This window comes from Falco naumanni, chromosome 7, assembly GCF_017639655.2.
Source record: "Falco naumanni isolate bFalNau1 chromosome 7, bFalNau1.pat, whole genome shotgun sequence".
In the NCBI taxonomy this organism is placed as follows: Eukaryota; Metazoa; Chordata; class Aves; order Falconiformes; family Falconidae; genus Falco; species Falco naumanni.
In genome coordinates, this window is record NC_054060.1 from 31,837,552 (window position 1) to 31,863,891 (window position 26,340).

Below are 26,340 nucleotides of genomic sequence, written 5' to 3' on the forward strand. Positions count from 1 at the left end.
TCTTGTGTAAATACTTCTATTTGGATATCATGTGAGGGCTTTGAATGTTGTGTTAGAAAAGCAATCTAAACTAGAAACAGCTTTTAATGACTCATCATGATGGTGGTGGCACCTAGGAACACCTGTGCTCACCAGGGAATTGGTCTAAAGCCTACGTAGGCTAGAATGAGACTTTCTGTTGGCTTGAGTGGGTTTTTTCAGACCCTAACTTTATTTCTAAAATACAAAATTAAAAACCATAAATCTGTTTCATATCAAACCTAGCTATTACATCTGTATCTGAAACCAAATTTATACCATAATTAGATAGATACTATTGGAACATATTCCCACCTACTAGTGAGAACTAGTCAGTGTTTACTGGTGGCTCCCATGGCATTGGGATGCTTTCTGTGTCAGGGTTTCTGTGTAGATGGGTAAATTCCTATCTGCTAAATTCGTATTTGCTGAATTTTTTCTTTAAAGTGTTGCACTTGGTATCAGGCCTGGTTTTGGCACTTCTGAGAACAGCCTGAAATTTCTGTTCCCTTGATATTAAAGGCTGTAAACACATTGCCATATTACTTTAGATTTGTGCTCCAAGTACCAGGATTGCCTAGTTACGGTTTTGATGCCAAAATGACCTGACGGTAAGTTCAAGGAGACTAACCTGTACAGGTGAAATAGTTTCCCTCAATGAAGCTATATATACTTTAGAGATACTTAACAGCCTACACATGCCAGCAGGAAAACACGTTTTCACCCCCTAAATTGTATTTAGGCCATAGGAAGCCAGATGAGGTCTGTGAGATGAATTTTTTTTTAAATGGTTAGATCCAGTTGTATATACCTATTATATTTTTAATCATTACTAAGACATTACCTTTCCTTACTGTTACTCACCGTTCCTCCGTCTTTCCCATCTATTGCAGCTGCATCCTGCTTGCTCTGCGCAGTGCCGCTGACGGCGGTCCCGGTGGCAAAGCACAGGTAGTCACCTCCCGGCCCTGGGACCATCTCCCTTCTCTGCCTAGGGCTGACCTGCCTTGCGCTCTGCAGCTGCCAAAGTAAATCCAGTTTGCCGGGAGCAGCCCTAAGGTAGAGAGAGACAATTGCCTTGTTGCCCAACTCCTTTTCCTTCCCAGAAGCGGTGCGCGTGACTCAGTCCTGTTTGTAGTGGTTCCCTTTGCCATGCTTTGTTTTTGCCTGAGCAGTAGGATTGTGATAATATTTTCCTGCCCTGCAGATATCAAATTCCTGATCAAGCCCTGGACAGCAGCTCCATCCCAGTTTTGCTTGGAGCAGGGGCTGAGGGTCTAAAGCCATCCTTCAACCTGGCTGTGAGCGGCTTCTCTCATTCCTGCCCCATGACGCAGCTGGGGGGAGAACCACCGCTGCTGGGCTGGCTCCAGCTGGGGGAGATCCCCTCCGGGAGGGGGTTTCTGTTGCGCAGCTGCCGCACGCTCGACCAGACAAAGTGCAGGGGTTCGAGGGCAACTGAGAAGCGGTAAGTCTCAGCGTATGCAAATGTCAAAATTCTCCCTGAGCAGCCACCCATGCGGTATGCAGGATGAATCATGTCCTAACGAAGCGCATTCCTGCTACTTTGGAGGGCTTTGCAGATGTGTTCCAGGTCACCCTGGGCGAGAAAACCACACACAGCCACGGTTACTTCTTCCCTGGCAGCTTGTGCGCAGATGGAGAAAAGGGGGACAGCACCTTTGGAAGGGTGGGCAGCTGGCTCCCTGAGCGTTTCCCACGGGGCCTGGGGATGCTGGAGCGGGGACCAAGGACTGCCAAGGCAGTAGCCAGGATAAAGCTGATAGTAGGGAGGTTCGGTGAGATAGGTGGTTGCTCTTGATCTAGCAGGGAGACTAGCTGGGAAGGGAAACAACACCAGAACAACACTTCTTACCTTCTGTTTCTGGCTGGATTTTCCCTGATGCCAGATCAGAAGGGAATTTTCCTGCTCCAAGAGGCAGAGGTTGGGTCAGTAAAAAAAGATCATCATATAAACGCTCACAGCTTGGAAAGTGTAGGTCTCCTTACAGGTCTGCATCCCCTGTTGTGATCTCTGGCTGCAGAAATCTTTGGGCTGGAGTCTTAGGACAGTATATCTCAGTTATGGATACAGATCACATTTTTAATACAAAAATACATTTTAGAAGGAAAATGATTCCCAGAAATAGGAATTCATCTGCCAAACAATGTGCACATAACTGACTTTACACTCAGAGGTGCCAGAAAGTTCAGGAATGAGACCAACAATAAAAAAAAAAAACAACACACGTGTGAAAAATCTACTACATTAAAGCCAGATTCAATAAAAATAGCACCTAGTTTATATGCTGCAGAAGCTGGCACACGCACGCGAATGCTGAAGGAAAAAGATAAAATGTTCAGAAGTTGCACACAGTCCAGAGGAACTGAGCAGCGCTGGAGTAGAGCTGATGGTTACTCAATAACTCATGTACAATATTCTCTTGTGTAAGTACTTTAATTCTTCATCCTGCTACTTCTCGGGCAGAAAGACCCAATTCGGAACACTTCAGGCTAATCGATAAGCTTTGTTGTTGCAGCCAAAGTGCTTTGCAATAGATCTTATATTACCCAAAAGGACTTCAAAATGTTACACTGCACCATTTTCTTTTCTACTCTGCAAACTGACAGCCAATTATTTCGGTGTTAGTGGTATCCTTATCCCGCTTGCAGATGGAAAATGCAGCCCCTCCCCTGAGGAGCTTACAGGATACAGAAATAAAAGCAACCCAGGCAGGGAGGGCAGGAGAGAAGAGGCGATCTGCCCGGGGCGATGCTGGCAGTGGGTGGCAGGCAGGTTGCAAAGCCAGGTCTCTGACTCCCCCTGTTGCTTTGCCCACTGGCTCACGCCGCCTCCCCAGGAGCCCAATCCGGCTCGGATGCAATGCCCCCTGACAGCAGCAGGAGGACTTGCTGCTTACGCCGCAGCTGAGTTTGCTTCTTTCATTTATTTACTATATTTACAGCCACCTTCTGATGCCAACCGATAGCAACCTAAGCCTCTAGCAAAGCCCTGTGGATAACTAGACTGGCCCTGGACCGGGATCACTGAGCCTGCAAACACTCAGGCTCCAGAGAAACCACTACTGCCTGAATTGCCCCACCAGGATGCTGCACACGTGGGCCCTGAATGACTCCGAAGCCATCCACTTCCAGACCAAGGCAATTTGAGAAAGGTTTGACTTGTCTCCCACCAAGTCTGAGGAGCTGAGGGAGAGACATGCTAACGGGAGGTGAGGATGGGTTAGTGCAGAGCCTGAGCTGTGCATGCTCTTGCATGTCTTAAGCCAGTGGTTTCTTAAAATAATAAACCAAGAACAAATGATGACTAAAAGCCTACCCATGTCCTAGGAAGATGCTGGGGGGTTTGCTGTTTACTGCTGCCTAAGCAAACAAGGGCAGGCAGGGGGATCAGAAGGTGGCTCTGGAAAGCAACACCTTCTATACCAACCCGAGCACATTTGCAATGGACGCGTATGGATATAGGTAAGGATATGGACAGTGTGAATGCAGGTGGAAGTGAGCACTGACTGGATTAAGTCTCTCAAAAAAAAATTATTTTAAGGTTCACTATGAAGTTGCTGAAGAGGCAGCCTCTGCTTTCTCTTGCAGGCAGCATAGAACAGAGCCTGGTCCCAAAATTCAGCAAGTGAACCAGGCTGAGGCTCAGCACTCCCAGACAGGTGCAGATTCCTGGTCTGCTACTAAACAGCGCAGGAGCATGTCGTCCCCTTGCTCAAAGCTTGTGGCAGAACAGCAGAGGCAGCAGGGGTTAACTGCCCTGTTAGTGCCATGCTCGGAGCAGAAGCCTGCTGGAGCAGTCTCAGTAAGAGCTGCAAACTCTAGGAGCGTGACATCATCTGCATGTGGAGGGATTTGCACACATATCACCCCTATATAGGGAATGGCATTAGCTTCCTGAAGGCTACTATAGCCCTTCTCCTCCTCTTGCCTATAAATGTAATAATGTTCTCCCCAGAGCTTCAAAACATTGTTTGCTGTGTTTCTGCTTCTTACGCTGCCTGCAGGGCTTGGTCTCCCCCAGATTTGCCAAGAAAGCAGCCACGGCTGGGCCAGGGAAGTAAGGCACACTTTTACACATCTGCCCACGAGGACGAGGGCTGGATGAGAGACCACAGCAGCTCCATCCCCACGTCAGCAAGCACTGAGGCATTTCAGCTGAGCCCTCACAGTGTCTTGCCCACAGCTCCTTTTGGTTAGGACCCCTCAGGACCCTCCAGATAAATTCCCAGGGGGGTGTTTAGGGGCTGGTGTCATTTTCCATCTTCCCCATAGCCCCTCAGCCCCCTGTGACACAAGGGAAGCGGTACCCAGGGCTCCCCAAAGCAGCAGTACCTGGAAGCGGGCTGCCAACAGCTGCCTATTTCCAGGTGTCACTATAGAACTGTCCAGCCTTGCTGGAAGCACTCCTGGGAGCATGGGGCACGCTGCACATGCCAGGCACTGGCCAGTATCGCCTTGCACTGGCCAGCAGTCCCAGGACTGGTCCCAGGACAGAGGTAGGGCCATGCCAGCCAGCCCTCAGGCTCTGCCAGGGCAACGCCAACAATTTACTGGCCCAGTAGAGAGGTGCCAGGCGGGCATTTGGCATGTCCTGCTACACACGGCATCGGGGCTGGCAGCCTCAGTAAACCCCTTCTGACCTTAGCTTCTAGGAATAACTTCTTACAGCTCCTGGGGTTTTTTTGTACAAACCAAAGGCAGGGCTAGCCGAAGTATCCAGCCAGGAGAGCTCTGTGCTGTTCCTCTGGAAATGGCAGTCCCAGCAAATGAGACTTCTTGACTGGTTGTTCTTGGTTTATGCTTGTTATCCAGTAATGGCAGCAAGTATAGCTAACATATACGTGGCTTGGAAGTGTTCCTGTTTCTTTCAAATTTCCCTGCAAAGATCTGAATCTTTGCAGTTTGGGCTACATTGTTCAGGTGAACGATGCTTACAATGAAGAAGGAATATTCATTTGCTGGTGGACTGGAGGACTAGCCCCTCAGATTGAAGTACAGTGTGGAGCCTACTTCATTTTGTAACTATTCTCAATTCTTAGGATCTTTTTACAAGCCACAATAAATTAAATATCCCTGTGAAATAAGCAGCTGCCAACAACATTGACTCACAAGACTGGAAGGCATTAGGAGAGCCATACCTAAGCCCAAAACTAAACACTCCTGCTTAGGTTTTAGCAGAGCCAAGCCCAGTGGAAGGAGTGCCTCCTGTCTTGCAAGCTCTACTTCCATTACAGACACAGCCCGCGTTTCTGGACCCTGTGACACTCGTCCAGAATCGCCAGCTTGTCTTCCAGTCTTCCTCCTCTTAGTGTATTTTCTATATTTAATAAGCACGCCCTTTTCCAACATCCAAGGTGTTCCTGAAAATACTGACTAGCACCATGCTGAGTAGAAACCCTCGCTCAAGAGATCGTGGTATTCTGACCTGGAACCAAAGATAATCGCTGTTTCAGAACAATTTCCCACCCATCCTACGGGGGCTTTGCCCAGATTGCATTTCCTCAGTTCGTCAGGGCATGGAACGGCATGAAAAGGCTGACGCATGCCAAGTTGTGTCACATCTAATGGTTCTTCCCTTTCCAAATGGCTTATCATGTTATCAAAGGCAACTAGGCTGGCATGACATAATTTGAGAATCCCACTTCATAGCTGGTAGAAACTGAATCCCAGGGAGTCTGTCAGTAACAATATATTCCAGGTAATAAAGGACTGAAACCTCCTGGCCCCAGGTCCCAGTCTTAAACCTAAGCAATGTTCTGATTTGCCAGCTTTCACAATTTATGAGCTTTGCGATATTTAGTAGCTGGCGAGAGAAGGGAAGCAGGCAGGGGGGTTATGGCTGCAGCTTCCTAATTTAAGAAATTAGGAATTAAAACTTTGTTCTTAAATTCCTGGGTTTAAAAAACATATAAATAAGTTTGGAGGTGCTGAAGGTCTCCAGATCAGAATACATATAAATATGGGTATCTCACATTTGTCTATCTAACTGTACACAAGCCTTTTGTGTCAAAGCTGGTGTTACCTTTGGGTCTGATAATACTGTGCACAACAAGACACTCCAAGAGAATAAACCAGGGTATCAAAAAGGTATCATTTTAGAAATAAAATCAATAAATGGTCTAAAAATTTAGGAGAATATTTGTCAAAGCTGCCTTGGGATTCAAATTCCCATAAACTTAAAATTAGATTCTGGGTTAATTTACTAGACTGATGCAGCCTAATCAGTAAAGGTATCAGCTGATTTTTTAAAAACCTCTGTATAACTCAAGTTAGGGAAACATTTCACAGACCTAAAAACAAACCGCTCACCCACCCTCAAACAGCATACAGATGCATTTCTTAAAATCAGCAATTAGAACATCAGTTTTGTTTTTAAGGAACTCGAGCAAACCCACTCTATGTCCCCGTATACCCAGGCAGGATTTCCAGAGCATCCTGTGCCTGGCAGCTCCCACCAAGGCTGGCAGCACAAGGAGCCCCATCCGGGTTACTCAAGACCCCAATTCAATGTTGCACCTAAATACACCTCTGCCTACAAACCTGCATTTCAGTGTATCCATAATTAACACAAGCAAATGGTTCCTAGTTGTAACAAATAGTTGTCAGCTGAGTTATCACTGAGAGCAAAGACAAGACAAACCTCAAGGGCTGCGGGAAAGGAGGCAGGCTAATCAGGAGAGAAACCTTCACCACGCGCCTTGTATTAGCTACCACCTTCAACCCTGGCCCAAGAAAACCCTGAAGCACTTGTTCTCCCACACAAACCAAATCAACTTTGAGATTTTTATCTGCTGCAAGAAGAAAAAATCACTGAGCTGCTCGGCTTACTCTGCGTTTTAAAGCTTTGGCCTAAAACAGTAATTTGAAAGGGTAATGATGTTTTTCCCCTGGCCCTGACTGTAATGGGGGTTGAAGTGTTCCAGATGCTTGTATTTTTGCAAAATAAGAGGGAGCACAAAGAGAAAGATGGGTTATCCTTTATTTTTCAAGCCTGACCCAGAGACGACTTGAACTGTAACTATCTCCCGAGATTAGCTGATGTTAACCGCAGGGAACCAAAAGTCCAGTTTCTAAACATCTGGATTTCCATCTCCCCATTAGTACAACAGCAGTAATAGCACTTCCATCCCTCCTGGCCAGAGGTATAGCCAGGCTAAGATTCACCCAGATGGGATGGCACAGTTGAAATACTGAGCTAGACCCTACTGATGGAACAAATAATATATATTGAAATATATTTCTTATATATTGCATTGTTAGGATACTATTAAACTTACCCCTTACTCCAGTGAGTTCTCAGAACTGGCCTGGGTGCTCGGTCCCTCTGTAAGCTATGCCAATGCCTCGCGCCCCCTGTGCCTGCCCACCTCCCACCTTCTGTACCCTGGCACCAGGAGGAGCAAGAGCAGGACGCAGCAATAGCACCCTGCCCTTCCCCTTCGATAAGGCCTTTTACTTCCCACTTCAACAACATTTGCCCAATTCTGCTCCTCTCCAGGCCATGTACAGAGAAGGGAAAGTTATTTACCAGCCTTTCTTCTTCCCATCTCTCTTCCCCATCCATTTTCGCTGAGCCAGGAGGACCACTCTGCACCAGTGGTGGTAGAACCAAGCCTGGACACTGCTTCACTACCTGGTAGTGGCTTTTAAGAGCCACTACTTAAACTGACTGTGGTGCTACTCCTTTTGTTGTCTGCCTCCCAAATCCAGAAGCACAGCTCTGCACCCTACACCACGCTCTCCTCCCCCGTGTTCACAGTGGGTGTCACTGCCTCAGCCGATGGAGCTGCCACAACTTTTCTGAGCAGCCACTTCTACCAGCAAATAGATCATACTCACAAATCACTGCCTGGAAAGTCTACATGGTATGTGGCTTAATTTTCTTTTCCATACTATGAAATCCAATCTGAAATGCACAGATTAGTTTACTAATCTGTGTAAATCCTATTAATAGCACTTAGACTGCTGCGCTCCCATTCACATTCTAACAAATCTGTTGAGACTGGCTTGGTTTTCCCTCATCTCCTGCAAGATCTTCACACCAGGCTGCGGTCACGTCTTCACAAAATAGCTGGCCACAAACGGAAACTTGTGCTTTACAGTCATCTCTCATATTTTAATTCGTGTCCCATGGTCCAACATGTTCTGGATCAAAGCATTAGTGCTGTAAATCACTACGGTGCCATCAAAGCTAAAGGGATTATACAAAGGGTCGCACAGCTTCAGTGGGGAAGGGCAGAGCTCGTACTCCTCCTCTCCCCCAGCATCACTGGCTTCAGTGCCTGCTTCTGTTGCAATCTACCACACAGCTCCCATCAGCACCGCAGCAACTCCATCCTGCCCTGGGCACCTTGCTTAACACTGAGCCCAAACACTAGCAAAGGACCCGCTTGCAGGAAGGAGGTGATGGGGCAGTCTCTGGAGCCACTGGATGTGTTCACACCGGCCCCACACACACCTTGTCACACACCCTTGTCACCTGTGTGTTTAAGGTGGCATGCCAGGCACCAGGGCTTGCAGCTATCAGAAAGAGCAGTCTCGCTGGCAGCTGTGTGGGTTACAATCCCCCCCAAGCTCAGTGTGGCTTCTGAAAGAGAAGGCACCCTCTGTTCTGCTATAGAATAAACCATTCTCTATTTGAAACAACAATATTTACTTTTCCTATAGTGGACTCCAGCAGCCTCCTACATCGCAGGCATGGCAAGAGGGGTCAGCACCAGGAACAGGAGAAGAGGAGAGCAGGACTCACATACCTGGCTCTGGTTCCTAATCAAGCTGTGCATTAATTACCTAATCCACCTCCACGCTACTGTCCCCTTGCATTTCATTTCACCACTGCCCTGGACTCCTTGTAACCAAGCACCTCGCAGCACGGCCGCAGCCTCAGCCTGTTCTGCAGCCCACCAGCTCCATGCTGAGCCATCTTCACGCGGCTAGGACCAAGCTGTTCCCTTGGGGTGAGGAGTTCTCTGTGCCCTTGGCTCAGGCTGGCATTTGCCAAAACCAGCCCTTGGGAAGGGCTTTGAGCCACGGTCACCCCCAGCCTGGCCTTCCTGTGGGTTCCCAGCACCTGCTAACATGTCCCACCCCTGTGCCAAGGAGGAGAGGATGGATGCCGGAGGAGAAAACTCCCCACCAGGCAAGCAGCTCCCCAGACTTACCAGGCAGAGAGTTTTATGGAGAACAGGAGAACACGGGAACTATACCTGCCCCCAAAAATCCTCTTAGGTGAGGGAGGGCAAAGATCTACTCTAAATCACTGAAAGGAAGGGGCTTGAGTTAAAACTGCATTTACAAAAGTCCACAGTAGGACAAAGCCACTCCTGATCTTCCTGTCAAGGGATCCCTGCTCCTTGCACCGGTCTGGTGGCTGCCCTGTCCTGGCCATCCAGCTCTCCCCTCTTCCCAGGGCCCAGCGAGGCTCTGAAGTGCTTCCACTAAGCTCAGTATACTGGGCCTACGGTGCTGAGCCCTTTCCAGCACAGCCCTGACTACATTTCCAATGGGTTTTTTTCTACCAGAGGGTTAAACAAATAAATAGCATAAAGGACCTGTGGCTCCTCTCGTCCCTTGCCCATAGCTGAACTGCATCCACTCCCCATTCAAACACATATGGATTTTCTCTCATCACTGCAGAAACTTTTTGGGGTCCACGTAGCTTCACTCTCTCCTAGTTTCTCCTAAAATAGTTTTAAGTCTTTAATTACCTGAATAATTCCTGCTGGTTAGCATGACATACAGAGAATTGTTTGTAATTCCTCATTATTATGGAATAAATGTTCTAAAAATGCTACCTGCACTCCCCCAAAATTCTTTTACAAGGGGTTCTTACTTGTTACCTGTGTTAAAGCTTGCCTATGAAACAGCTTTTTAGTTTTAGACCTTTAATCTCTGGTAAAGGTGCCTGTTGTAAGATATAAAGATGCCACAAAGGAAAAAAGAAAAAAAAGAGGAATTTTTAGAGAAAGCCAACCAGCCAAATACAATATGTGGCCAGACAGAATCAGAAGCGCTGGCTGCAGTACAAGCCCAAGAGGCATCAGACACACCGCCCCAGCCACAACGGTAGCCCTTCACTAGCAAAAGGAATGTAGAAAACAAAATGAGGGCAAGACCACTCCTTCCTCCTCCTCCTTCCCCAGAAAGACCATCTGACATGGCTGATGCCTCCGGTACCTGCAGATGTGCCACTGCTGGAAGGGCTGATAGGACTCGCTGGCCAGGCAGTTCTGCCTTTGCTGTCATGCCTGCCTGACCCTGCGCAAGCAAACTTCATGAAAAGTGATGCTTAAATACTAAGGGTTAGAGCAGGGGACACCCCATCTCAGCCCTTTCATACACACTCTGAGCTCCTTTGTAAAACCAGCGCAATTTCTATCGTCCTTGCTGCACAGCATCACGTACTGATAGCTACAGACCCTGTTCCAATGTCCCGCTCACGTGTGCTCACAGCTAGCCTGTGCCCATCTGTCCTGTGCCTATTTTGTCCTTCCCCTTAAATAGCTTTTTCCTCTCAGGCGTGTTGACAGGGGACAGTCACATTCCCCTCTGTCCCCTCTGGCTTTACTGGGCTGCCTACAGAAGCTCTGCCAGAGTTTGGCTTGCAAGGAATTCCTTGTCCTGATGTCAAAACTATATTATGCCACCATGAGCTGAGATGTAGCGTAACCTGGAAGAGCCCTGCTGGTTTTGTACACCCTGCTACCCAAGGAGCTCATAAACCACCTTCTTCTCCCTGTTGCTCTCAGTCCTTGAAGGAACACACAGGAGAGCTCAGCTCCCCATCTGCCGGGAGGGTAAGTCCAAGAAGCGGGCTTGACTCACAGCTACTTTTCAAACCCTGCCCATGGACAGACTCACAGGCTCTGGCTGCTCATGCTCAGGCAGTAACAGGGCTTACGGCCCCTGCATGTCCTCAGGCTGGAGGCTGCTGCCTCGGCCCCTGCATGTCCTCACTCAGGCTGGAGGCTGCTGCCTTGCCGTGTCCTTGGAGAAGCAGCGGTGTGCTCCCTTCACCACCATCCCAGAGTACAACCTGCCGCACTAACATACTCTGCAGCAGCTGGGGATTTCAGCTAGTAAGTCAGGTTACAAATGCGGTTGCTAGATTTTGTTCTCACGCCTTTGCTGTGGGGGACAAATATCTTTCGGAAGGATAGGATGGATAGGTAAGAGAAGTCAGCTTTTAAACCTCACCAAGGCTAGTGGGAGGGCTAAAAGCCTAGATCACAAAGAGTTTTGCAGCCTGATTCACCGCAGCATTTGGCTTCAGAAATTCAGAGTTCAATTTCTGCTACAAAGTTTGGTGTTAATTCCTGCAGCTCACTGCAGCATCTCATACTTCCAGCCAGGCTCACCAGGGAGCTGCAGTGGTGCACCACAGTCCAGGGGTGCAGCTTCTGGGGGGCGGAGGTGTTGCAGGGAATATCAGCATCACCTGGTGTAAGTGTGCTCTGGGGCTAGTGACAGAGGAATTACTACTGTATAGTTTCCTCGACACCAGCCCTGCAAAACCCTTTTACACCTACCTGGAGTACAAACTTTCTATCACAGAACCACCTCTCCTCTGTCTCCAACGCTGAGTTGCACAAGACCCCGTCTTTAGGGAAGCCTCCATGTGTCACAGTGATAAAACTTGCTTTCAAATGAATTTGAAGAGAAGCATTTAATACTGACTCCCGTGTAAAGGGCCCCAAGTCCTGGCCCTTGGTAGCTCCCTGTCCTCCATGCATAAACACAAGCAAGCTGCCAACACACTCCTCAAACACAGCCTGCAGCTCCAGCAGTCCTGCTGAGGTTTGCATGCTTGGAAAGAAGTTACAGGGATGCCAGCAGAAGCAATGACCATATTGTCTTTAAAGCACAGGAATGCTTTGGAAAGTGTTTGTGTACAAAAATAATAATTAAAAAATCCCAAATCTTTCATGCCGTCCCCTTGCTCAGCCAAACAGCTTCTCCAGGCACCTGTCTATTGCATCTAGTAATAAAGAGAAGTTTCTACTGTCATGACCTTACCTCAAGAAGCGTAGCCCCAAGTGGGTTCGCAGATGCGCTCTGGGAGTTAAGTGAAGTCATCAAAAAGCTCCCAGAATTGAAGGAACTTCACTTGGTGTGAAACGAGCTGAAGAAAAGGGGAGTGGAGAAAAATACAGCCAGGAGATTAAACACTGTGATCTGATCCACTGGAGGCACAAAGGACATTAAACGGAATCAAAACTCAAATTTAATGAAACCAAGAGACAGAAAACCTGTGTGTTATGAGGCTACAAGATTCACTGCCACAACATATCATGGAGGCCAAAAGCTTGTCACCAAAAGTGTGAAAATATATACACACGCACACATACACACCTACACACATGCACACGTACATACACACACCTCTGGTCTCTCAGGGCTGGAAAGGACTTGACAACACCATTCACTCTTTTCCCCAGCTCCAAGACAAGATCAAATAGATGTCGGTATTTTCTGACAGATGTTTGTCTAGACCTGTTTTGAACAGAGAATCTCCCACCTCCCTAGGCAATTTATTCCAACGCTTCCTTTTCTTCTTCAGCTTTATACACACACGCACACGTATATTTATCTCAGAAGGTGAGCGGAGCGGTCTCTGATGACTTGCACATCAAAAGGCTTGTTAACTCATTTCTCATGGCAAGATCTTTATTGAAAATGATGTACAAGCCCAGAAGATCCCAACCTGACCTGAGAAGACAGGCTGAGCTTGGGGGACCAGCAGCTGGGGCAAGGGGGGCAAATGGGAAAGGAGGGGGAAATTCATCCCTTTCCTTATTAACCCATCAGGTTTGGTCTGCTGATAAAAAAGAGAACAACTTTTGTATACTCCAGTTTTAGACTCAAACATTAAGTTCTTCTGGTTTGGGTAAAATAAATACACTTTTGGCTTCCTCAGTAGCCACCTCAGAAGAGATGCTATCCTCTTAAACTTAAGTAAGGCAAAGGAGGGGATGAAGAATGAGGCTGTGCAGCTGGAATATGTAAATGGCAGGATGGAGAGCAGCACTTTTCCAGCCACCCTGGGTATCTATTACCTCCACTTTTGGACTGACAATGCACCAAATGTTTCATTGCCTGGGGCTTTACAAAGCCAACCAGCTTTTTTAGCTGAAAGCACTAATGTAGAAAGGCAATTGGGAATTAATTATTTAATGTGGTTCTCATTGGTAGAAAGCTTCCACCCCTCCTGTATCTCGGCTACCACTATACATATGTTGCTTTCCTCAGACTACAGTGATTAGAGAGCAGTGGAAAATTATGGCTAAATCCTGTTCCCACTTGCAACAAACTCCATTTAAATCAACAGATTTGCACTCAATAACCAAGAGTGCAGTTCAGCCCCATGCTAGGAAAACATCATTTGTGACAAAAAGCAGACAGATCTCAGCATCCGCACTTCTGAAAATAAGCCGTCTCATACCTCTGCTCCCAACCCCTCTCTTTGACAGGCAGCAGCAGATTATTCCTATTTAAAAATTAAAATACACGCAAGTAGCCCTATTAGTAGGAAATTGGAATGAGCTCCCTTTAATGTGGCTGTTCGGATGCCTCGCTGGAGCAGGCAGAAAGGTGTATTCTGAATCCACACCGCATGTTGGTTCAGCTCCAGCTTCCCCAGGATTCTCAAGATAAGCATCTATTTCATTTAGAGCCTTTTTAGTTATGACCTGTGTAGAAGCAAATGTCCTTTTGAAGATCTCTCTGCAACAGCTGCATGCCAGAAACTCCTATCCAAGTTACTTTAAGAGCTTAAGAATCAGGCCCCATGTATTTAAAAAATTAAGTTTGCAAAATAAGATTTTGCAGTGGGGCTGAGAAGGGTCATGAACTTATGCTGTTGGCCATCGTATGTGGGAAAACGGTCATTTCTTCCCCACAGTCACCACCTCCAGAATCATTCCAGATGAAGTCCTGACAGGATCCTACCAAAATTCAACATAGTGAATTACACCAGGAATTAATTTAACATAATGTGTCATATCTTTCCAAACATAAAATACATTGGGTTTGCTTTTTTTTGGCTCTTCACATGAAAGAAATATGACTGTACAGATGTGCTTTTCTAAGATCTAGTGGCATGAAACCTGAAATACCCCAGCAAGATCCAGAAGCGAGAAGTTTTAATCACCATGGAAGCATGACACTTTTGAAGGTCTATGAAATTATATACCCACATCTGAGAAAGGTAAACTTATCCATCTGGGCAGATCTGCTGATAAACAAAGACAACTAATTTTCTCCTGGAAAGCTGCATTATATGTTGTTTGAAAAAATAATCAGTCATTAGAGACAGGTTTATGCTGGGAAGAGAAAGGAGAAAAAAAACCAACAGTGCTGGGAGAGACTTTCTGTAAGGGAAAAGAAAAGGCAGTGTGAAAATATTCCCTTCATTTAAGTGATTCCCTGCAAATTCAGGAGGCTGAAGAGGAGACAGGCTGAGCATCTCTCAGGGCCAGACGGAGCAAGGCTGGCGACAATGGAGGCATATGGAGACCCACCCAAGGCGCAGACAGAGCGGAGGACCCCCAGACCTCAGCTTACGCAAGGTGACCTTTCCCCTCTCTAAAATTTCAAAGCTGGCGTTGCCGGCACTGAACAGACTGTGTGCCATATGTAACATGACCTCAGCTCTGCTCTGCCAAGCCGCTGATGGCATCACTAATGAGAGGTGAAAGGTCCCTTTCTTGCAGCTCGCTCAGAAACCCACTGAGGCAGCGGGTGCGGGACAGGCCCCCGACCCTGCATCCCCACGGACACACACCCGCTGCCCACCCACCCTCCCAAAACCACACGCTTGCCCATCCAAAGGGCTGACGGTGCTTCTCCCCTTGGCCCAACTGCAATCAGCACAGTCCCCCAGCAATGACAGTATTTGTCCGATGCCCGAACACAAAGCGCGCAGCAGACAGAGCCCTGCATGTGAACTCCGACGCTCACCCACAGCCCCCCGCAGTGCCTGCTTTGGGAGCAGGCTATGAGCGTGTGAGGGTGGTGCTGTGGGAGGGGGCTTAGGGCACAGCGAGCAGGACCAGGTTTGACCCCCCGTCCCACTGCAGCTGTGGGGACCGGGTGGCCGGGCCTTGGTGGGGGCCCCTGGGCACCAGCCCTGGGCCACTTTCCTCAACCTGGGGGGGTGGGGGGGAGGGGGGGCCTGGCAGCCCCCTTCCAAATGGCTTTGGTTTTTTTCCCCTCTGAATTTTTTTTTCAGCATTTTGCACAAAAAACATTGCAATGTCTTGCAGAAAAAAACCACTGCACACCCCCTGCCTTTTTTTCCCCCAAAAAATAGGGGATCTGAGATTTCTTTTTTCAGCTTTCCCAGTGTCCAGCACCCCGCTGCCCCAGCCCCCACCTAAGGGGGGGATGGACAGGACCCACCCACATGCCACTCCGGAGCATCCAGCTTGCCCCAGACACCCGTGGGGAAGACCCGTGTGCACACTGGTGGGTGTCACTGGTGTATGTGGGTGGCACACGCATGGGTGGGGTGTGGGCACGTGGGTGGGAACATGCACACAGGGCTGTGGGAGGATTCACAGGGCTCGACGTGTGTGCCCATGGGCACCTGCCCACCTGTGAGTGGGTGGGAGCATGGGGGGGTGGGCATGCACACGTGGGTGTGGACAGGGATGTCTGTGCACACGTGAGCCACCATTCACACGCGTGTCTGTGCACACGCCTTCGTAGGCAAGGGTGTGCACGTGGGTGGACGTTGGGGGGTCAGTCCAGAGGGTGGGCCACAGGGGGGTGGTGAGCTCACGGAGGGGGGGTGCGAGGGGGTGGTGGGCGCACACGCGTGTGCGCGCTACACGTGTGCACGGTGTGGCTGCAGCTGCGCTGCCCCCGCACTCCCGGTTCCCCCACCCGCCCCGAAGGGCCCCGTCCTGCCCTGCAGCTCCCAGCTGCACACACCGCGCAGCCCTGCGCGCCCGCGCTCTGTCCTGCGCGTATCGGCGAGGTGCCCCGCAGCCTCCCCCCCCGGGGGGTCCCGCGCTCCGCCGCTCACGGCGGAGGGGGCGCGCACCGGCCCGGCAGAGCAGCCTCGCCCGGGCGAGCAGGCGTGCGTGGTTTGTTTCGGTTTTGCGAATGACTCATTCACGGCGCATGTGGCACCTCTGAGGTACAGCTGGGACCCACCCACCCGCGGTACATCCATCCCACCCGCGGCCGTGCTCCTGCCTGCCCACGCAGAGCCCAACCCCCCGGGAGAAGGGGCTGTCTTTCACCCTCGCTGCTCTCCTGCTGGGGATTAATATTTACATCGCGTCCCGGCGCAGAGAAATTAAATTATTCGTTTGGAATACGTATCCCCCCCAGGCACACCCGCGTTTCATCGGCGCGCAGGCGGGGCCCCCCCCCCGGGCCAGGTGGCGATGGGGGCATGTGGCGCTGCCGGCCGCGGGGGGGCTGCGGGGGGGTTCGCTGCCACGGAGGGACCTCTCGCCGGTGCGGGGAAGAGCTGGTGCCCCGGGGAAGCAGCGATCGGTCCGGCGGCAGCCCAGGGCCCACCTTGGCCGCAGCCTAATCCGAGCGACATTATTTTATTAAAAAAAAAAAAAAAAAAAAAAAAAAAAAAAAAAAAAACCAAAAAAAACCCCACAAAAAAACTACAAAAAACAAACAACCACCAAACACACAAAAAAACCCCACGCCCGAAGATGCAATTATCATTGTCTCGGGTTACGGCAAATGCCATTATGCTGAGAAATGCGAGGAAAACAATGCCGCGAAAACGCGAATCGCCTCGCTAATACCGCGCTGCTGCTGCGCGGTCCCTGCGCGCCCGCAGGAAGCTCTCAGCCCCCGGTGGTGGGGGAGGGAGGGGGGGGTGGTGGGCCCGCCAGCAGCACTGGGGGTGTTGGGGAGATGTGAGCGGCTGGGGATGGCGGGGGGGGTCCTCTTTTGCGAGGGGTACACGGCAGCTGATGGGGGAGCTGCGCACCCCGGAGGCGCGTGGGTCCCCGAGCGTCGTGTCACGCAGGCAGACACGACCACGCAGGGGGGGTGCAGCGGGGCCGGTGCCGCTGGAAGGAGAGCCCGGGCTCCCGTGCAGAAAAGGAGTTAAACCCCGCCGCTGTCCTTTGATTTAGGAAACGGCTCATCCAATTCGGTTCCAGATTATTCAGGGGCAGGCTGCCTCGCTCGCTCCCTCTCTCCCCACACCAGCCCAAACATCTTGAAGTAATCAGCAGCTGAGAACGGAGACGTCCCCCTGGCATCTCAGGTTAAAGAAGGAGGTCCAGGAAAATGTGGTAGAGCCATTACAAGAAACCTGAGATGCATTCATCAGAGACTCCAATTGCCATCGCATTAGGATTGATTAGAGACCAGCAGTACCGTAATGACCCGGAAAGCGGGGCATACGGGGATTATTAATATCAGACTTCTTAAAAAAAAAAAAAAAAAAAAAAAGAGAAAAAAGAAGGAAGGAGGAGGGAAAATTTAAAAAAACAAAAGCGGATCGCGGGGCTGCTGCTCGTATGCAGACTTACCTGAGGAGCAGAGGCACTGGCGAGCCGCACAGACGGTAATTTATCTAACTTCTGGGGAAGGAAAAAGCAAACAAACATGGAAAAAGCCCACCTCTGGACCCCCTGAAGCCTCCCGCTCGCACGCACCAAAGCTGCCCAGCGCCGCGGCCCCGGGGCTGGGCAGGCGGCGCGGGGGGGGCCCTGCCGGGCTCGCCCACCCGGGCCAGAGGACGCTGGTCCCTGAGCCGGCGACAGCAAGGACAACTAAGAAGCCTCCAAAGAGGAGCAAGGAGACCTTGGTGGCTCGTCTCCTCAGTTCCCTGCGCCAAAACAAATCAGCCCCTCCTGGTCTCGGTTTAAATGTAGCTCACTGGATAATTAACTCCATCTTTCCAGTCCTGCTTTAACTGTTTATTTAGTGTCACCCCGTATTACCATCACTAGCACTTTCCTCTGAACAGGAGGAGCTGGAGGGTTTCACCTCCCCAAAGGAAATTCTTCGTAGCTTAAAAGAGTCAGCATCCAGGAGGTACATGAAGGAGCAGGCAAGGGGGGGGGGGGGGGGGGGAACCGGGACAAAATAAGGGTGTGGGGGGACAGGGACAGACAGACATGTCGGCCCTCGGAGAGAAAAAAACCCAACGTGTGGTCACCTCTTATCCTTTGAAAAATGTCCCGCTAAGTGCGCGAAGAAAGAGCCCTTTGTGCCCTGGGGATCGGCCACGCCGGGAAGGCCTCGCCGTGCCCCTCGCCCCGCCGCGCCGCCCCGTCCCGTCCCGTCCCGTCCCGTCCCTCCTCCGGCAGCCCCGGCCCGGCCTGACCCCGCTCGGGGCGGGGGACCCCCGCCGCCGGGCACCCCCGGGCGCAGGAGCGGGGGGCCCGGCCAGGGACACGGCCCCCGCCCCGCGGACACCGGCTTTGTTTTTACAGGTGTCTGGAGGGCAATTTACTAACAAGTAATTAAAGGTTGCACCGGTTTGCAGGCGCACCGGGCCAAAGGCTCTTGCAGGAGAGGAGCGATGCATATGGAGAGGGTTCGTCCTTCCTCATTAAAAAATAGAATAATAAAGGAGGGGGAAAAGAGGGAGAGAAAGAAAATACAAATCCTTTATTGTTCAGGAATAAGCCGGGGAAGCTGGCTGTCTCCCCTGCGCCTCGCGTTCGGCAGGGAAGGCAGCGCGGATCCGGTATCACGTTGCAGATCCTCACTCGAGATAACGAAATGCGATCTATTTTTCAGAACAGCAAGTGGATGGGAAAGGAGCCCTCTACAACACAAACCTCATTGACTTAATGGGTCGGTTTTGGATTTCGCCTTCGAAAGGTTCGGAAAGCGGCAGCGTTGTGTTACTGCCCCGGCGGCTCCCAGCCTCCAGCCCCGGTTATCACCGCGCCGTGACGGGGCTCCGAAAAAAATGCCGCTGATTTTATTTTGCTGCGCTATTTGTTTCCTCCAGACCCTCACACTTAAAGAAAAAAAAAATTTGGTTGGGGAAAAACTTTATTTCTAAGGGGGGGGAGAGGGGGAGATGGGAGTCGTGTTCGGGTTATTTTTTGCGCTTTGCTTTGGGTTTTCTGGCGAAATCGAGGAAAACCGGCAGAGCGTTGCGTGGGATCCGCCTCCATCCCCGCTCTGCGCGCTGTAACGCCGCATCGAATAAACAAGCGAATAAATTAATTTCCCGCACAAACGGCGCCGACCGGCGCCCCGAGGCGCGGAGGACCCCGCGGCCGCGTACCGGCCCCTCGGTCAGCCGCCGTCTCTCCGCGGGCGCGGAGCTGCCAGGCCCGGCGGTGGGGAGCCCGCCGGGGGTGCGAAGCCAAGCGCTGCCCCCGGGGTGGGCAGCGGGGAGAGCCCCCCGCGCTGCGCCATCGCCGCCGAAAAACAAAATACATCACCGAGGAGCGGCCGGCGGCAGCTCCGCGCCGTTGTGTTGTCATTTAGTTATTTGCATCTGCTTTTTTTTTTTTTTTTTCAGTGGCTCGAAACTATTTTTTCTGGGTGATTTTTCAAGAGCTAAATGGGATGGGGTGGTCTGGGAATTCATTTACCTTTTCCCGTGGTTTGAAGTGAAAGGTTTCCAATTCTTAGGAAAACCAACCTCGGGCAATAATTAACATGGATGCTGACCGGTTCTCTTCCGCAGTGTATAACTCTCAGGTAGAGCCCAGCGAGTCTGTCCCCTTCTTGGGTGAATTTTAGTGACACACAAGCATAAAGCCCCGCTTAGAAATCGCGGGGAAGCCTCAGCTCAGCCCTCGCCCGTCCCTGTCAGCTCCGCCGTCGGCCGCATCGGAATAATTTGCTTATTCCCAGCCGGAGCGGTGTGTGTTCTTGTTGGCCTTTTTAAAGGGGAAAAGAGGGGGAGAGAGGAGAAATGTGAGGGCAAGAGAAACGCGCTGTCGTTAAGATGGCAAGGAGCTTCCCCAGCCCCGCTTTGCACTTCTGTCATCCTGAAGGTACAAAACCTCAGGTCCGTGCTTTTCCTGAGCTGAGCGCCTTGTTCGAAAGAAAGAAAGAAAAATATTTTAAATGAATAGCAATAGAAAAGGAGGGACGGGGGAGCCCATCTCCCAGGCGGGGCAGGGCACTGCTCCTGCAGGACGCGGCCGCGGGCGGCTGCGAGTCCATGCGTTATAATTCTGCGCACTTGCTCCAGACTTTAGGGTATTAGTTGCTTTTAGAGCCGGGTTTAAGGCTCCGTTCCGGTCCCCACACAGCTGCCTTGTCAATAAGGATCTGTTCCAAGCAGACATTCCTTCTGGGAGGACATTGCAGCTCTTTAAGACTTCATCTGCAACATCATAAGTACTAAAATAAAATGGCAAGGGAAAATTACCAGACACATGGTCATGGGATATAGAAGCGCCCTGACTCCAGCGCACATAGTAAAGGCACTGTACAGACTGGGTGGCAGGGGCTTATTTTAAACAGCCCCGAGGCGCGAAGTACATGGGAAAAACAACAATCCGGATTTAGGGAAAATCTCGGGACCGGCCTTTCCCGTGCCGTGCCGCACGGCGCCGTGCCGCGGGCAGGGAGCGGGCAGGGGAGCGCCGCCGCCCCGGCTCCGAGCCCTGCTCCGCCTCGGCCGCAGCCGGGCTGCTCTTCCCTTCCAGCATCTGAAGTCCAATAAATCCCAACGTCTCTGGCGAAGACAAACAGGTTTTAAAGAGCCCCGCGATGGTTATTAGCACCCGCGGAGCGCACTCGTTCTTGAATCAGGAGCGTTCTGGAGTGTGCTTAAAACGCGGCTTTCGACTTATCTAATCAAAGATAAATACAGCCATAAAGACACCCTCTTCCCAGCGCTCCCTGCCCTTATCTCACCGCATTGTCCTCATCTCCCAGCCCGGCCCTGCTACCGACAATAGATTACCTTTGCTAAGGGAGCCTAATTGTTTTCTAATTTTTCAAATAATTGCTTTTGAGCGAGGTGTGCAAATGAGGATGAGGCTAATTAAAGCGCCGCCGGCCGGTGCAGTTTTGCCGCCCGCCGCCTGCGCGGCTTCCGCGGGGGCTCCCCGGGGCCGCCCCGACCTGCCGCGCCAGGACCCCCCCGCGGCCCAGCGGCCACAGAGGGGGCAGGGGGGCCGCACGGGGGTAGCGGGGGCGCACGGCCCCGCGCGTTATTTAGCTACTCGCTAAAACATTATTTATTCATCCCCAGCGTTAAGGTAATTAAATACGGACCGGCTTGGCAGGGGACGGCGGGCGGGCGGGGGAGGGGGCTCAGAGGTTTGGGGAGGGGGGTGGGGGGAAGGAGAGTGGAAGAAAGAAAGGCGAAGCCCGCAGGGAGCAGCTTCCCCAGGGATGCGCCCGGGGGGTGCGGGGCGACGGGGCGCCCCCCGCAGCCGCCGCCGCCGCCGGGGCCGCACCCGCGCAGAGGCGGCGGCGAGAAGCGCAGCCGCGGCAGCAGAGGCCGGGGCCGGGTCCTCGCCGCCAGGCCCCGCCCGCCCATGCCGAGGCTCTGCCCGCCGGGCCGGGCTGGGCTGGGCTGGGCTGGGCCGGGCTGGGCCGGGCCGGGCCGGGCCCCGCCGCGGCGGGGGCCGAGCCGCAGGCGCCCAATCAGCGCGGCGCGGGGGCTCGGGCGCTTTAAGCGCGGCGGCGGCGGAGCTGGGACAAAGTCCCCCCGGCGCCGCGACGAGCATCCCCGCTCGCCCGCCCCCGGCTGCCGCCGCGCCTCCCCGCTCTGGGGCCGGGCCCAGGATCGGGACCGGGACCGGCGGGCGGCTCCCCCACGCCCCTTCGCCGCCGCGCTCCCGCGGGGTGCCCGCCACCGCCTCCTGCCGCTGCCGCCGCCCTCGGCCATGTCGATGCTGCCGTCGTTTGGCTTCACGCAGGAGCAGGTCGCCTGCGTCTGCGAGGTGCTGCAGCAAGGGGGGAACCTAGAGAGGCTGGGCCGGTTCCTCTGGTCGCTGCCGGCCTGCGACCACCTGCACAAGAACGAGAGCGTCCTGAAGGCCAAGGCGGTGGTGGCCTTCCACCGGGGCAACTTCCGCGAGCTCTACAAGATCCTGGAGAGCCACCAGTTCTCCCCCCACAACCATCCCAAGCTTCAGCAGCTCTGGCTGAAGGCACATTACGTGGAAGCCGAGAAACTGCGGGGCAGACCCTTGGGCGCCGTCGGCAAATACCGCGTCCGCCGAAAATTCCCTTTGCCCCGCACCATCTGGGACGGCGAGGAAACCAGCTACTGCTTCAAGGAGAAATCCCGGGGCGTGCTGCGGGAATGGTACGCCCACAACCCCTACCCGTCCCCTCGGGAGAAGCGGGAGTTGGCGGAAGCCACCGGTCTCACCACCACCCAGGTCAGCAACTGGTTCAAGAACCGGCGGCAGCGGGACCGAGCGGCGGAGGCGAAGGAAAGGTACGTGCCGCCCCCCACCCCCTCCTCTCGGTTCTCCCCTTTTCTCCCCGCTTCCCCGTGCCCCCTCCCTCCCCTCCGTTCTCCCCTTTTCTCCCCGCTTCCTCGTGCCGGGGGCGACCGGGAGCGCGGCGAGCGCCCGGCGGCGGATGGCGTGGGAGCGGCGAAAATACCTCGCTCCTTCCAAATCCCAGTTTTTCCTAAACCGCGTTGCGTTTTGCCCCTCCGTGGAAACCCAAGTGGGTTTTCCACCAGCGATCCAGCGGACCCAGCTCCCCGCCGCTCGACCCCACCTGCCCGGGGGAGCGGCGAGACCCTCACCGGCCTCCTCAGGCCGCTGGGCCGCCTTTGTTTGCTGCCTGCGGTCCCGGAGCCCCGGGGAAGCGGGCGGGTATTGCCGGGGATCGGGCAGGGCAGCTCCGAAGCCCGGAGGAGGAGACAGATGAAGCTCCGGGACGGAGAAGGGAGGAACCGGAGGGAAACGGGGATGGGGCCGCGCTGCCCGGGCCGAGCCGCCGCCCCGCACCGAGGCCACCCCGGCCGGTGCCGCTCGGGGTGGCCTCGGTGCGGGGCGGCGGCTCGGCCCGGCAAAGCAGCTGGCCATGGAGGGCATCGCCCCACTTTTTGTCTCCTCTGGCAACCTCCCTACCGAGCCTCCTGGAGAAAATCCCGCACCCTGCTCGTCCCCGAGCTGCGCTTTCACTTTCAATTAAAAGAGAAAAGTCGCCCCCCAAAAATCCCCCACCTTTTCCCACTTTTCCGCCTCACCCAAACTAGCGGGCTGTGCGGTGTACATCTATTTCTAGGGGGCAAAAAGAAACGCGGACGATCCGTTATGATAATATTAGGCGCTTTTTTTCCTGGGGAGAGGCATCTGCTCCCACGATGAAATCAAACGCGAAGGATTTACTGGGGGCATTAGCACAGCGCCCAGCCCCGGCGCTTCCCGCCCGCCGTAACATCCCCGTTGGGGTTTTTTTTTGTTGTTGTTTTTGTTCCCCCCACCCCCTTCCCCAGGGAGAACACGGAAAACAACAACGCGGCCACCAACAAACCGAACCAACTCTCGCCTCTGGATGGGAGCAAACCCCTCATGTCCAGCTCCGAGGAAGAGTTTTCTCCTCCCCAAAGCCCAGATCAGAACTCGGTCCTGCTCTTGCAGGGGAACCTCAGCCACGCCAGGAGCTCCGGCTACACCCTGAGCGGCTTAGCCGCATCCCAGACCCCTCACAGCCTCCAAGGCCACCAGCTCCAGGACTCGCTGCTGGGACCCCTCACGTCCAGCCTGGTGGATCTGGGATCCTAAAGGCCCGCGGCGGGCGGCCGGAGGATCGGGAGAGGAGGTTCTGCTTGGGGACAGAGGCTCTGGGTTGTACATAAAGGACAGCACCCGGTTTTACAGCTCACCCGCTGATTCTTGACGGGACTCTCGGCTCTTTCACACAACCCCACATCGGCTCCTGGTCCAGTGTCCGTGTCCCCATGTCCCCCCCCCCCAGCGTCTCCCACTATCACCATGATTTTTATTTTTTCCACGTAGCCAAACGCAGAGAACGGCAGAAACCCTCAGCCCTTCGAGTTCAAACAAGCTAGTCCCAACGGGAATTGAAAAAAAAAAAAAAAAGAAACAAAAAAAAACCCCAAACAACAAAAAAACCCCAAACCCACAACCAAACAAACAAAAAAAAAGAACACCCCAAACAAAAAAAAACCAAAACCAACTAAAACAAAAACAACCAAACAACCCACTTGGATCCGATTCCAGCCAAATAAATCCCAGTCCCGCAGCGCGGTGGGGCAGGGGCGGCCGGCGCATCCTTGCTGCAGCCCGGCCGGGTCTCGCGGGGCCGGCGAGGAGCCGGGACGGAGGCAGAGGGAGCGAACCGCAGTCCTGAGCCCTGTGTTATAGCGGGATGAGGGAGGGGAAATTACGTTTACATTTTTCATATTTAGCCTTACCAGAAAGATTTCGATGTAGTTTAAATTAAAAAAAAAAAGGGGGGGGGGGAAGCAAAAGCTGCAGTATTAGAGTTTTAACAAGTGCCTATGTCTTAACGCGGCTGTGCGAGGCAGTTTGCGAGAGAGCTCCCGGGGGCCCGTGCCCCCAGCTTCCCTCTCCTCGGTGGTGAAATGCATCGATGTGGCTAAAGATTAGGATACTACTAATAAAAGTCGACGGCCGTTTCCTCCTGAACGAGTATTCCTCAGGCTGTCCCGCCAGCTCCACGTCGCCTGCTCCCGTCTGTCCCCGTTCACCGCCTTCCTCCTCCGGCTTGCAGAGAGCCCGCGGACGACGCTGTCTGTCTCGAGTATTTGTTACCAAAAATCGCATGTGCTTTCAGGTTTATTTTCTATTGTACCTAAACAGTCTAAATTAAACAACGCTGATGGCAGAACACCCAGGCTGAGCTTTTCTTTGCAAGGGCCAGCCCGTGTCCCTCTGGCCACCCTTACCCCCCAGCCGACAGGCTGCAGCGGAGCCGGTGCCTTGGTACCCGAGGAAGGATGGGGACAGGGGACCCGCCGGAGCGCCTCGCCTGGGGCCGCCCCGTGGGAGCCGCGCGCCCGGCCGTGAGGGAGCGGCTGCCCCCCGCCGCCCACCCCGTCGGGGCCTCGCTGCGGCCCGGCCGCTGGTGCCGGTCCCCCCTGTTAGCGTTTTGCATCATTAAGTGCGTGTTTATTTAAGTCGCTGCCGTGTTTGTTCTCGGGGTCTTGGGCCGTGGAGAAATGTCACCCTCTGCAGGAGGGTCTTGCCGGGCCGGAGCGCTCCGCGCCCTCCCGCTCGGTCCTCAAACGGGCCCGCCGGCAGCCGGGCACGCTCCAGAACCCCCCGCGAACCGCCCCCCCCACCCGAGCCGGCACTGGGCGGCGGATCCTTCCCCCCCCCCCCCCCCCCCGCCCTCTTTGGCTCTGGCTGCGGGGAAGCCAGGGGCCCGGGGCCCGGGCTGCGGAGATGGTTTCCCTCCTCTCTCCGGCCTGGCACCGGCCGCCCCCTCGAGGCGCCTGGCCCGGACCCCGGCGGGCTTCCTGCGCCCACGACTCTTTGGGGGAGCATGGCCGGGGCAGGGAGGGGGGGCCCGCCCCCGGGGCAGGACCCAACGTGGCTCCGTGGGAGCAGGGCGGAGGGCGCAAATGCCGCGCTTGAGTGCGCAGACTGCGCGGGTGGGAGGGCATCTGCGACCGCGGGGGGAACCGAGGCAAAACCCGACGTCGGGGGCCGAGCACGGAGCCCCCTCCGTCTGCAGCGAGCCCGGCCCCGGCAGCCCGGCCGGGGAGGGGACCCGGAGTCGGGCCCCGCTCCGCTCCCCGCGGACGCCCTGGGGGACGGTCCGTCTCGTCCCCATCGCCCTTCCCGGGGACCCTCATCGCGCTTGCCGGCGGCCCTCACCGCCCTTCCCGGTGGGCTCATGCAGCCCCGCCGTGATCCGCCATGACGCAGCGCAGCCGCCCCCAGCGCCTCGGGCAGAAAGCAGGGAACCCCCAGCGAAATGAGGGAAGGTTTCAGGGTGAGCAGCCGCGGGCTCTGCGCCCCGAGGATGGATAAGCTCCAGCTCCAGGAGTTTTTTCCAAGCCATGGGCTTGGTGAGGAGGAAGGATAAATATTGCCCGGGGCTCCAGCCCCGCGCTGCGGAAAGCCAAGCGGGGACTCCCAAACCAGGGGTTATTTTCAAAGCGAACAGCGCAGAGGCGCTTCTTGCGCGCAGGCAGTAGTCAGGGCTGACTTTCGGGGGCGGGGGGAGGGAGGAAGCTTCCAGGGGGTGTCCCCCTCGCCCACATCCCCCCTTCAGTGCAGACCGGGGCTGCTGCCAGGCCCGCCGACTGCAGCGCGACACCGCGCAGCCCGGCGCACGTTGCGCCCCCCCGCCTGCAGAGCCCTGCCCGCGCCCCGACCCTCCGTTTCCCTGACAGGGCGAGGAACGAGGCTACCAACAGGCGGG

At 53.8% G+C, this 26,340-nt stretch overlaps 1 protein-coding gene and 1 long non-coding RNA gene across 2 annotated transcripts; one reads left to right on the forward strand and one right to left on the reverse strand.

Moving 5' to 3' along the window:
* Window positions 1-888: 888 nt before the first annotated feature.
* LOC121091889 lies at window positions 889-17,838 on the reverse strand. Its single transcript, XR_005829074.1, has 3 exons — window positions 17,556-17,838; window positions 12,058-12,163; window positions 889-1,072 (listed from the first exon to the last, which is right to left on the reverse strand). It is a non-coding gene; the product is annotated as an uncharacterized LOC121091889 (long non-coding RNA).
* Window positions 17,839-21,637: 3,799 nt separating this feature from the next.
* Window positions 21,638-24,798, forward strand: SIX1 (SIX homeobox 1). Its single transcript, XM_040602431.1, has 2 exons — window positions 21,638-22,405; window positions 23,420-24,798. Exons 1-2 carry the CDS (start codon window positions 21,846-21,848, stop codon window positions 23,706-23,708), a joined length of 849 nt encoding a protein of 282 aa, XP_040458365.1. The 5' UTR covers window positions 21,638-21,845; the 3' UTR covers window positions 23,709-24,798.
* The last annotated feature ends 1,542 nt before the right edge of the window (window positions 24,799-26,340 follow it).

Coding starts and splice junctions, on each gene's coding strand:
- SIX1 (XM_040602431.1), top strand. CDS start 21,846: ATGTCGATGCTGCCGTCGTTTGGCTTCACGCAGGAGCAGGTCGCCTGC. Junction 22,406..23,419: donor GCGGCGGAGGCGAAGGAAAG/GTACGTGCCGCC, acceptor CCCCTTCCCCAG/GGAGAACACGGAAAACAACA.